General features: G+C 41.6%; 1 protein-coding gene and 1 long non-coding RNA gene across 3 annotated transcripts; one reads left to right on the forward strand and one right to left on the reverse strand.

Moving 5' to 3' along the window:
* Positions 1-1,222: 1,222 nt before the first annotated feature.
* LOC109871576 (zinc finger protein Gfi-1) lies at positions 1,223-6,745 on the forward strand. Its single transcript, XM_031807247.1, has 8 exons — positions 1,223-1,410; positions 1,800-2,562; positions 3,847-4,040; positions 4,281-4,472; positions 4,694-5,100; positions 5,220-5,357; positions 5,536-5,701; positions 6,033-6,745. The coding sequence occupies exons 3-8, from the start codon at positions 3,929-3,931 to the stop codon at positions 6,209-6,211; spliced, it is 1,194 nt and encodes a 397-aa protein (XP_031663107.1). The 5' UTR covers positions 1,223-1,410; positions 1,800-2,562; positions 3,847-3,928; the 3' UTR covers positions 6,212-6,745.
* Positions 6,746-8,737: 1,992 nt separating this feature from the next.
* On the reverse strand, positions 8,738-10,866 carry LOC109871623 (uncharacterized). 2 transcript variants are annotated; one of them, XR_002252318.1, is made up of 2 exons: positions 10,804-10,866; positions 8,738-9,498 (listed from the first exon to the last, which is right to left on the reverse strand). It is a non-coding gene; the product is annotated as an uncharacterized LOC109871623 (long non-coding RNA). The 2 variants fall into 2 exon arrangements; XR_004205860.1 differs by lacking the exon at positions 10,804-10,866 and adding an exon at positions 9,722-10,535.
* Between the last annotated feature and the right edge of the window lie 1,994 nt (positions 10,867-12,860).

Here is a 12,860-nt window from a genome sequence, read left to right on the forward strand (position 1 = left end):
GTGTGTGTGTGTGTGTGTGTGTGTGTGTGTGTGTGTGTGTGTGTGTGTGTGTGTGTGTGTGTGTGTGTGTGTGTGTGTGTGTGTGTGTGTGTGTGTTTCCTTAGCGCTTCACGTTTGTGTGGTTTGTGTGAGTGGGCCAGAGGAACTTGTGAGGTGATTAGATAGCGGTGTGGTTTTTATAGAGATGTCTCAACACTGATGGAGGCTCCACAACAGACTCCACTCTTACTGGATTCCAACCCCCATGATCTGCCTCTGACTGCTTGACGTACATTGGGGAGACTATTTTGATACACTGTGTAGCTTAATATTCTATGGTAAATTGGACAAGAATCCAAACATGCTTGAGTCACATGAGCTACAAAATGGACTGTGGAGGCTCACAGTCCACTGAGCTGTTGATAATGTCTGAGAATACCTGCTCGGCTTTATAAAACCCACAGATACATAAGATTAGTCTATCAGTGGTAGGCTTATTTTTGTACCTTTATTTAACGAGGCAAGTCCGTTAAGAACATATTCTTATTTACAACGACGGCCTTCCCTAACCTGGACGAGACGCAGCCCTATAGGACTCCTAATCACGGTCGGTTGTGATACAGCCTGGAATCGAACCGCGGTCTGTAGTGACGCCTCTAGATCGCTGCACCACCCGAGAGCTTAACAGACCTGACTTTAAAGGCATTTTCCTTGTTGCATCACTTTTAGAGTGGATTGCAGTCAAGAAGATTCAGTTGAAACTTTCAGGGCTGGTTTCCCAGACCAAGTTTAAGCCTAGTCCTGGATTTAATAGCACTTTTAATGGAGGATCTCCATTTAGCACAACGTTTTAAGTCCAGGAGTAGCAGACTTAATCTGGGTCTGGAAAACAACCCTCAAATAACTAACATATTGCACAATGAAGTGTTTTGAACTGAGTTGTCTTCTGAGAGATTCACAGGGACTGTGTGGTGTTGACGCGACAGCATTGCACAGGTAAAATACTATATATACTTTCCAGGAACAGCAGTCACATACTTTCTCTCTGCGCAGATATGGTTTCAAGAACATTAGCTTGAGCTGCAGATATAGACTGGTGGTTCAGAGACAGCAAGTCAAAGCCCACGTTTATTTCTATAGCATGTTTGAGAAAGTTGAAAGAAAAAAACCACAAGCTGTTATCACAGCGACTCTTTGCAGCTATTTCAATCACATATTTGGCTGAGAGACTGTAACGTTTACCACCAGGGTCTCTGGATGGTGAGAAAAGGAGAGAGAGAAAAAAAGCCCGGCTGACGAGATGATGACCTGCCGCAGTGTTGATAGCACCTGCTCTGCACTGTGTTTGATTTCCTGTTCTGCCTCTGAGTTTATACTCTCCAATTCCTTCAGCTCTGCTCAGATAGATATCACTCTGCAACACTGCACAAGGTCAGTCTGCTTTGCCTTTACCTCAATGCAGTGTGATTGTGATTGACTGCTCAAAAGGATGCAAAGATATTTGCACTCCTTTTAATTTTTGTAATGGCTTATATGGTCATTATTATAGACAAGCCAGAGTGTTGGGCTTGATGCACTTGATGCTCTTAGTTTGCTTGATGCTCTTAATGCCTCAGACACCATATTAAGTCTGTACAGTATTTTGCATGTCAAGCTATTTATCTAATCAGTCTCATTCTCAAGACCCTAAAAGGCACATAAAGGTGCATCCTCAGATGTGATATCAAATCTATAAAGAGAAACAATGAAGGCCACTATGCCCTGCCCTGTGTGTAAGAGTAGGCATTGGTGCATCAAGTGACAGTCCGTCTGGCTTTCAGGTTGGATGCCTTCTATTCCAGTGAACTCCATCCAGTGACAGTCCGTCTAGTTTTAAGGGTGGAGGCCCTCTAATCAAGTGAACTTCCACCTGCAGGAAAGTGAAAACCACGAGAGAAGACAACAATGAGCTATTCATGTCAGTCAAGATGCCTGGTCAGTTCAGTACACAAATAGTTCAGATAATGAATAGTTGTGAGATCCATTTAAAGGAATGTTTAGCATCTGTCTGAAATTACACAGCTTCTGTGTGGGCATTGGCACTGTCACAGCTAAGGATAAGTCTAGCCAGCCCATAACCCATAGGTCTAATATTGGAAACATCATTACAAACTCACAGCCCTACCTTGAGCTGTAAATAGACAAACAGAGTAAAATTGGGATATGGAAAAGCTGCTTTGGAACATGAGTTGTCTGTGGGAATTTTTAAATGATGATTCATTGGGTGTTGTGTTATTAATTCATGAGGAGGTATAACTTTGTTATAACATCAAATCAATTTGGTTGAAGTCATTTCATATAACTTGATTGTCAAACAAGGTAGAACAATTGAAGTAAGAGTACAAATTATTTAGAATAGCCCTTTATGTCATTAGTGATCAGGCCTAATCACTGTCTATTTACTGAAAGTTGTGCAAAAAAATCTGAAGTTCAGGAAGTTGTCAGCTGTTTAAAGGTCATGACAGCCGCACAGCTGCTGTGTTCAGATGAGAGAGAAGGAACGCTGCAAGTGGCGTCTATTACGCATGTGGACACCGTGTACGGGTAGGTCTCAATGCATAAATAACAAAAATTGTAACTGAAACTGTTTTGTTTCTTGACAATTTTAACAATGTAGACTAAATGTTAATGCTTCTTTGTGTGGTTGATTGAGTGTCAAATGTTTTAAGGTAATGAATTAAATACTTTTTGGGGGGAGAGGGGGGGCAATACTTCTGATGTCAAGTGATTTATCAATTACTTACAGTTGCAATGTGTTGGAGGTGTTAGTTGTTACTCAAAAGGCTCTGTAAATAAATGATAATAAGCACGGGTAAACTACTTTGGCTATGAGTATCGAGCATGTGTTCCAACTTTGCTTATCTCAAGTTGTACTTGCAGGTTCAACTAACAACGTTCTTTCCCACACCGTCCAGAAATCGATATCACTTTGCTTTCAGACAACGTCGAACACCAACTTTGAACACGAAAATCCTCGCAATGATTTAATTTGAAGCTTAGTGATTTCTGGAATAGGATAAATGACAACATCTCAATTCACTCCAACTTGTTTTAATCAATGGCGAGCAGAGCGTCTCATTTCATTGAAATGACGGGAAAAGAACGGTGATTAAACCAGTGTGCCCAGTGGGTACTGATATAGCAATAGAGCCTTGACATGCTTTTGCATTACGCATTTGGATAAGATACATTTGGAAGAAGTTATTGGGTCTATACGGGTGAATTAGCCAGCATGTTAACTGACGGCGGTTCAGTAAGGGATACCTCAGGTCCGCACATGCAGACGGTTGCATGGAGAGGGCTCGTCACCTTGCCGTGCATGCGTCATTCATGGGATATCATTGCCGGTGGGTGAGCTCTGAGAAGGTACCGCAGGATCCGTTTACATTGACATGGGCCTAGCTGCATAGGCCATTAATGAAGGGAGGGTTAGGGCTTTAAATCGACAAAAATATTCTAAAGACTCCACATCATAATCAAAGAAATTCCAATAAGATTATGTCAATTTTAACCCAATGCACACACGTTTAAACCAATCATTGTATCAAATGATATTCTGTCATCTGATTCTGAAGAAACTCAAATATTACCTGTCATGAAAGGAAACAACTACTATGGCCTCTTAATGACCTTTTTGAAATATGATAAGTTGTGGTATTCAATCACACACTCCGCAGACCGTGGAGGGCAGTAAGTTCCTCTGGCCACCTGTCTAACAACACCTGGTGAACGCGCAGGTGCCTTTGGGCAATGCGCATGCTTCATCTCCTGCCAAAAAATCCCTATGCTGGATGAACCTGTCAACCAATGGTATTCAAATCTTTCCAGAGATAAAATAGGTCCGTGTGGACGAAGAGGATTTCATCACAAGTGACCAGGGATCTTGACAGTCACACAGCAGAGAGTAACCATGCCGAGGTCATTTTTGGTGAAGAGTAAACGAGCACATAGCTACCACCAACCACGATACCTGGATGATGACTACATTAGAATGGATACTATTTTAGCCCATATATGCGCAGGTATGTCTATCTGTGATGCTGCTCTCAACATATGTCATGCCTAGGCCTGGACTTAATTATAATACATTATGCACGTCACACACAACTCTGTTTGGATATGGATACGATTCAAATGTCTCTAAATTCGCGTCAAATATTTATGTTTACTTTTTAGAATTCACAAATAAAATATAAAACTATGACGAATATTGTGAGCTTGAGTTAAGTGCCAGTCCTTGCTCTCTTTCTCTGTGGCTATAGAAAGCAAATTGCAGGTTGAGTTTGAGGGGAACTGTGACGCGCAGGTTGCACCTAACCTCTCCCCGGAATCCCGTCTGGTGCACACGGCTGACCACTCGCCCATCTACCCGCTGAGCTGCGAGGGCAGCGTGTGCGACCGCTTCTCGGACTATGACGACTACTGGCGCCCTCCATCTCCATCTGCATCACCAGGTTTGTGTTTATAGTTTGTTGTGATGTCATCATTACGCATATGCGCACTGCATCTCCAAACATGGTTATTTGAGGCTGTCCCTCTGCTTTTCATATTTTAGCACTTTTATCCTTCAATATAGGCTACCAGAATATTAAAGGGTGTATTATTTAATAACTATTACCTATTTTTGTCAATAGTATTTGGAAACGTGACGACTCATAGTCCAAATGTTTTCCAGATTCGGAACAATGCTTCACTCCGTCAGCAGACGACGCTCACCCTTTCGCCATTCCATTTCGCCCTTATCCATGGATTGCCTACTCTGGCTCCGAGCTCCGGCACCTTGTACAGCGAACATATCAACACAATCTCCCCACAACCCTGGAGCCCGACATACAGATGGGCCTCTATGGATCCGAGGATGGTGCCACCAACTCCCTCATTTACGCACAGAGGGGCCCACACACTGGATTTTACAGGGACTTTGGGTCGACGGTGTTCCCTACCTATAGAATGCGGGACGCCGACCAGTTATATTCGGACCTCAAGCTGAAGACCAAGGCCTCTGAAATCAAGTCTGAATCCGATCTCATCTGTTCCCGTATAGAACCAAGTGGATCGTACAAATGCATCAAGTGTTGCAAGGTGGGCCTAGCCACACTCATCTATCAAAACGTATGGCAACGATAAACAATTGTTCGGTTTCAATTGGGTGATTGTCACTTATTAACACATAATACCGTCTCGTTCATCCTTTCCTAAAGGTATTCTCGACGCCGCACGGGTTAGAGGTTCACGTTCGTCGGTCGCATAGCGGTACTCGCCCCTTTGCCTGTGGATTGTGTGGGAAAACGTTTGGGCACGCAGTGAGCCTCGAACAACACAAGGGCGTTCACTCACAGGTAAGGCCCAAATGCCTATGTCACTTAATATTTGGACCTTTAGGCCTACTTTCTCCTATGCCTATTGGGAATCAATACCACGTGTAATGCATGCGTAAACGACAAAAACGCAATGGATGAAATTAAAAGGCGCAGACGGCCACATGTCACATGCACTCACATCTTACCTGGTTCACAGGAGAGGAGCTTCAACTGTAAAATATGTGACAAAAGCTTCAAGCGCTCGTCCACGCTGTCCACGCACTTGCTTATCCACTCGGACACGCGGCCCTACCCTTGTCAGTACTGCGGGAAGAGATTCCATCAGAAGTCCGACATGAAGAAACACACCTTTATCCATACAGGTGAGAGATCCCGCACCAACCACAAAAGATACGTTACTGATTTTAAAAGATTATATAAAATATTTTACAAACGCCTGTTATTTAAAAGTGTCAACCAAACAAAAAGTAACTTTTCCCTCTGGGCACACACTGGTTGAATTAATGTTGTTTCCACGTCAGTTCAATTAAATTACGTTAAACCAACGTGGAATAGACCTTGAATTGACCTCGGTGCCCAGTGGGTATGCATATTATGCTTCTAAAAGTCAGACAATTAGGCACGAGAACAATCACAGCAGATATGGAGAGCTCAAATTGACACTTTCATAATGCAACTTGTATACATTATCAGGTGAGAAGCCGCACAAGTGCCAGGTATGCGGGAAGGCCTTCAGTCAGAGCTCCAACCTCATCACGCACAGCCGCAAGCACACAGGCTTCAAACCTTTCGGCTGCGGCCTCTGCGGCAAAGGATTCCAAAGGAAAGTGGATATGAGGAGGCACAAGGAAACACAACATGGATTGAAATGAAAAACTGTCAACACCGAAAAACTGTGCTGGAGAATTGTATGTAATACATGTAGCGTAAATATGTCCCTTTCAAAATACGTTTATGTTATTCTATCATTGCTTGGCTATATGCCTAATTGTTTTCATTCTTGAATTCTTGTTTTGAAAATTAAACATGTATTTATTAAATAGGCCTATAGATTTTCATTAGCTACAGGCCAAATTCTGAATATCATTTCACACAACACAAAAATACAGGATTTAAAAGTTTTGGTTGTGATCCACAAGGATTGTATTTGCGCATGATTCGTTTTAGCCTAGCCTATTTGTTTTCTTCTCGAGAAGAAACCGGCTGGTTAAATGCTATAGCTTAGCAGGCTATTTATCGGAACATTTTAATGTTAATGCCTGTTTAATTAATTAACGCCTTTAATTATCCAACACAGTCGCTTTATAATCTGCTGTGTATACCGAATCCATGAGTTTATGAATTTATGCTCTTTTGTCTGAATATACATTTGAAATGTTCCCTTGTCTTTTGTAAAAAAAAAAAAACAATGATAGGCTTATAAGTGAAGACATCTAAACCAAACATGTTCATATATATATATGGATGAAGGCCTATATATATATAATAGGCCTTCATCCAAAATTGTTGTCAGTGACTTGAATTGTTGTCAGTGAAGTGAGTGAATTGATACACTAGGTTGAATTCTGAATGGGAAGAGTAATCGGGCAAACTTCAGTCTCCTGTAACCTTTTCAGACATCTCTCCAACATATTACATGATACATTTCTGAAATCCTCAAAATGTTTCATAATCACGCACAAACACACATTTTTATCACAGAAGGCCGGCACACCCATTTGTGTACACTGAGTCAAAACCCTATTTTCAGTTCTCACTTGGTAGACAGCAGGTTAGATAAACTGGGACACCATTATTACAGTCCTAATTGTACCCCAAAAACAATTCAATGTTGTGTGATTAGGAAACATCTGAGAATTTCAGAAATGTATCATGTGTTGTATATGTTGGATAGATAAAGTGTCACATTTTTTCTGAATTCCTTCAAATAACAGTACTAATAACAATTCTACAAGAAAAAATGTACAAGAAATAAAAGTAGTAAACCGGATCTTTCCTCCATTGGAAAAGCCTAGAAGACTGTCCTACTTTAGCTAGCTATGTTTAGTAAAGCGGGACAACAAAAAAGTGCTGAATTACAAAATGTAAACATAATATTGGCAACTTAAAAAAAATATGTATTTGATGCACCAGTAGTATGCACATTTACATCACAACTTGGCACTGTTCATTATGAGTTGTATGGCCAACAGAAAAAAAGCTATATGTCACTGTGCATTGTAAGGTGAACTTCCTGTTTGAAGTTTGCTCTTGGTGCTTTCAAGACAACTGGGAACTCAGAGAAAAAACGAGGTCTAATCACGACGTCCAGATCGGATATCTAGAAAGAGGTTAGAGTTGCTGACCTGGAATTCCGAGTTGAATCACTGTTCAAAACGATTTTCCCAACTCAGAGCAAGTTTCTTTCGGGAGTTCCCAGTTGATGTGAACTCACTGACGTCGGAGATTTCGGTCTAGTACCCAGTTGTTTTGAACGTGGCATCTGCCCCCTCTATGATGTCAAACCAACGAAGTGATGTGATTTTTATCATGTGGTTGGTTTCTCTGCAAGGGCATTTGTTTACTGTTACAAACTGTCTTTCTATTTGTGTTGCGCAACTAAATTAATCGGAACTAGGAATCTCAGAAATGTCCGCTTTACTAACTAGTTAAACATGGCTCGTGCATAACTACAACCAGTTTGCAAGTGTGGCATTTCCGAGTTTTCTAGTAATATGTGAACGTTGCATTAGTGTTGGTGCTTTCAAGACAACTGTGAACTCAGAAAAAAACGAGGCATCAGTGATCTTCAGGTCGGAAAGTCAGAGCTCGAGAAAGATGCCAGAGTTTCTGATTTGGAATTCCGAGTTGGATGACCCTTCAAAACGTTTCCCCCCTCCAAGTTCCCAGTTGTCTTGAACGCACTGATGTCGGAGATTTCCAAGTTGTTTTGAACGTGGCATAACAATAATTGAGATTTTCTCTTGTCAGACCAATAAATATATGCTTCAGGATTAAGCTGTCCCAGTTTATATGATGTTCCACTTTCTGAATTCACCCTATAGGCTTTTACAATTTCGACACAATTCCATTGCACAATATTTTAATTACACAAATGTTTAAATGAACAAGGAAAAAATGAAAACTCGCACCAACAAAATCAACATGTTATTGGCTTCAAGCGAAAAGCTTTAGAAATAATATACTATGGTTATATCTGTAACCGTATCGTCCTAAAATGTTTGAATAATAAAATACACAAAATATCCATAAAGAATCACGATAAAATATTTTTATCGCCTCCAAAATGCTCCTCAGATAATGTTTCAATTCGCGCGAGCCACCTGGTCCAAAACAAATATTTTCAGACACAACTTTCTTGTCACACTTGGAACAAATGAGATTACAACACCATAAACTTCCTGTGAAGGAAGCTGGGATAAACAGCGACACATTTATTGCACCATCCTCTTCCAGTATGGCAATATAGTCGATCACATGACATTTTTATACACAGTGGAAAACCTGAGTGTGATTTATTTGGTTGTATAGAAGCATGGGGTTAAACATTGGGAGGCTTGTAACTTTGAAGATTTGATTTAGACATTTACAGTATCATCAGATTCAGTATATCAGTGTTTGTTTGAAAATTAGGAGAGGCATAATACGACTATACATTTCCGCCATGAAGCTGTAAACTATGCACCTGTGTAATAACAAGCCTATTCGATGATACAGTACGTCTGCACAATCTTCTTGGAAATTACAGTCTTCATTTCAGAGCACTAAAGCCTCAACAAGTACTGTCCATATCCCGAGAGAAGATGAAAAGTAATTTCTCTCAATTCTCAATAGCTGTATCAATAAAACTGAAAAATCAACCAAACCAAAGTAATACAAAAAGGCAAGGCAAGGTTCTCCAATAGTGATTTCAAATAAAAGTAAATCAATGATATCAGAAGCGCGATTACCTCCAGCTCTTGCCGTTCTGATAGGAAACATGTAAAGATGTGGCTGTAACAGTAAAGAAAGTAGTATATAGTAGAGGCTACTGGATGGCTATGGTTGTGAGTAGCTTGACTAGGCTCTGTAGGACCTGAAGTGACAGCTGCTACATCAGAATAGAGAGGTATTCGACTGAGGTCGGGCTCTTCAGGGCCTCCCGTACACCACTGATAACCTGCCACACACAAACACAACATGGTCAGAAAAAACCAAGGGTTATCCTACAAAGCAGGTTTGAGGAGTTAGCGAGGTAACTTTGGTCAACTCTTGAGTTCAACTCGGGATAACCGTCATTCAAAAGTGGCTCACCTTTTAAGCCTGGTAAATTTATATGCAACGAATCCATCAGAACTATAACCTGCTCTGGGGAAGAGCAACTCACGGCCAATGCCACTTACCCTGAATGAAATGACTGAGCCACGAGTTGAGGACCAATGAAATCAGATTCCCTCCTTCATTTGAGGAAGACAACTGATTAAATATTTTATTAAAATGTCTGTGTTAAAAAATAAAAAATGTTAAAATATATCACATTACCCATTTAGTAATGACAGAACGCATTTTAAACTTCACGCACAGTAACACTTTTGTATGACTTAATACAATTATTTTATCGACCAGAGTGGTGGGAAAGGTGTTTGTGCATTGATAAGCACACCAAAGCAAACCAAAGTCGGCATTAACAATAATAAAATACAGAAGGCAGTTCGAACATTCTATTTCACGCCATAGCTTGCTGAATTTGCAAGAAAAATATTATTTAATTTTGATTTCAGCACAAATGAAAATGTGGCACTTACTCGCCCATATATTGACGTTTCAGTATTAAGTCACTGAAGAGTTTTATCGTCCGACTAACCATGTGCTACATGAACGCGTAGTTACAAGCCTGCTAGAGTTAGCAGCAGACGGACGAGCAATATCCACCGTCATAGTACGGACGAAGCCTATGCAATGCGAAGCTAATTGAAGCTGATTAGCTTTAGAAAACCCTGAGTAGATCTAGCTTGCTTCATAGGATTCCCCCCTGGATTCTAGCAGATCGCACCTTGTCGGCTATGCACCCTTTGGGCTCCCGAGTGGCGCAGCGGTCTAAGTTTCAACTGAATCTTCTTGACTGCAATCCACTCTAAAGTGATGGGTCAACTTTTGCAACAAGGCAAATTACTTTAAAGTGAGGTCTGTTAAGCTCTCGAGTGGCGCAGCGGTCTAGAGGCGTCACTACAGACCGCGGTTCGATTCCAGGCTGTATCACAACTGGCCGTGATTGGGAGTCCCATAGGGCGGCACACAATTGGCCCAGCCTCGTCCGGGTTAGGGTTTGGCCGGGGTAGGCCGTCATTGTAAATAATAATTTGTTCTTAACTGACTTGCCTAGTTAAACAAAGGTTAAATAATAAAAACATTAAAGGCAATGTTCCCACGTTTGCTGAGACCGCATTCCATAAATGATACATCTGTCGGCTCAATAGTAAATTACCTTTGGTGGTAGCAAGCAGACTAGGTATCAACAGACAATCAAGAAGGGCTGGAAACTAATGAGCTTCGATTGGCCAACAGTAACGAGATGTCGCTGAGTATTTGCATAAAGTTCCACATTCCCCAACTTTGGTCCCGCCCTTTTCAAGTCCCTAGCCCACGTTCTTTTTGCCTAACGGTACCGCCCACTTCGCTTCTGTCATTGAAAATAAACGTGCTCTGTTGTTTCATCGCCCCCGACGTGACATGCAGATCTCCGCAGGCATCTATAGTAAATATGTATATGATTTCTGGGTGGCAATAGGACTAATCTCCTCAGCAGCACAATGCACATGTTTGTAAAGTTTACAAAGCTGTGTGTTTAAGGGAACACTTTATTTTGTATAGCCAGTAGGGATGGGTAAGGCATTCCAGATGATATATTTGCCTTTGGTGATGGGAAAAGTATCTCGGAAATAGGCTAACCAGAGGGCTGGTAAATATGTTTTAGGAATACAGGAGCACAGTGAGTATGTCTCCTGGAGCAATGCTGCTACCTGGGTCTAGTGTTGCATGAGGCCCATCTATTATTCACATGATTCACCTAACAACAACAACAGAGGCCTGACTAATTACACAGCTGCCATGCAGTAGGTAGGCCTCAACTGCAAATTATTCATGAGATGGATAGTTGGATAGTTGACTCAAATGCTAATGGATTGGTGCTGTTCTATGGTCCTGCAGATATATTGTTAGTAAGTAATAAAAAAAATTTGATAACACTTCGGATAAGTATGTATGCTTTATGATGTGCTTATAATGCAATGTAAGACTTGTCATAAGACTACTTTATAATTTCTTATAATAAACATCATTATGAGCAGGACTAAATACGAGACATTTTGAGTTAGTTGAAACCATACTGCAGCCAACAGCCAGGTACAACGTTCAATTATTTGTTGAGCACCTCACTCAATAAGGCATGTTCTTTACCATCTACTTATCAGATTGGATGAAGACAACATCTATAGCCTTGATAAGGTGATATCAGCTCAAGAAAGCGTCCCATTTATTTAGACAGCTATAAATCAGAGCTGAAGTTATGTCACTGGTTTCCTCTCTGGGGTGGTGTACACAGTGGATCAGTTAGGGACCAAATGGAATGTTTCCCAGGGCGTGTGTGTCGCCCCGGGCTGCTGCATCACGGATCTAGAGAGGGTAGGGGGGGTAATCAGGTGGAGGAGATAAGGCCCGAGAGGCGTCTGTGTGTACACAGACGGGAGCAGCACGGAACTGTCCCACACAGCGCCTGCTAGGCTCACGCCCTGCCACCGACCTGCCTGGGGAAGTAGTGCACACACACACCACACACACGCCATCTGGCACAGGTCAAACAATGCAAGGGCAAGCACACAATGCAGATTGGAGATGCCACACACACACACACACACACACACACACACACACACACACACACACACACACACACACACCACTGTATATTTCACAGGGCAACATAAAACATAAGGAAACCTTTGAGTTGCTGTGCCTGTGGTTATGTATATGCGTTTTTCATAACAATGAATATACAATTTCTAATTCTATGCATATCTTAATGAAATCATGAGTTTTAACAGGTTGGCATTCACTTTTGTGATGTTTAAAATGTACCAAAGAGAGCATCCAAAAGAACACACACACACACACTGCAGTGCACCCTGGATACACACAAGTAGAGATAAATCACTAGGTTAAGTTTGTTGAGAGGGTGTTCCCCCAGGTAAAACAATGTTCTCTGATTTCCTCTGACGGATCCTACTGAGGCACAGGCTCTCCAGCTGTTCCTGCAACAGCACATGACACACACACACACACACACACACACACACACACACACACACACACACACACACACACACACACACACACACACACACTTACAGATTGAGGAGCACCATAACGATCATGGTCCCCTCTGGGCCTTTGTGGATAATGTTGGTGTTTGTGAACCTGCCATGGAAAAAAATACACTGTATAGTAAAAAAATGGCACAGGTCTGAAATCGCACTGCCACCAGGC

This window comes from Oncorhynchus kisutch, linkage group LG27 (assembly GCF_002021735.2).
Source record: "Oncorhynchus kisutch isolate 150728-3 linkage group LG27, Okis_V2, whole genome shotgun sequence".
Classification (NCBI taxonomy): Eukaryota; Metazoa; Chordata; class Actinopteri; order Salmoniformes; family Salmonidae; genus Oncorhynchus; species Oncorhynchus kisutch.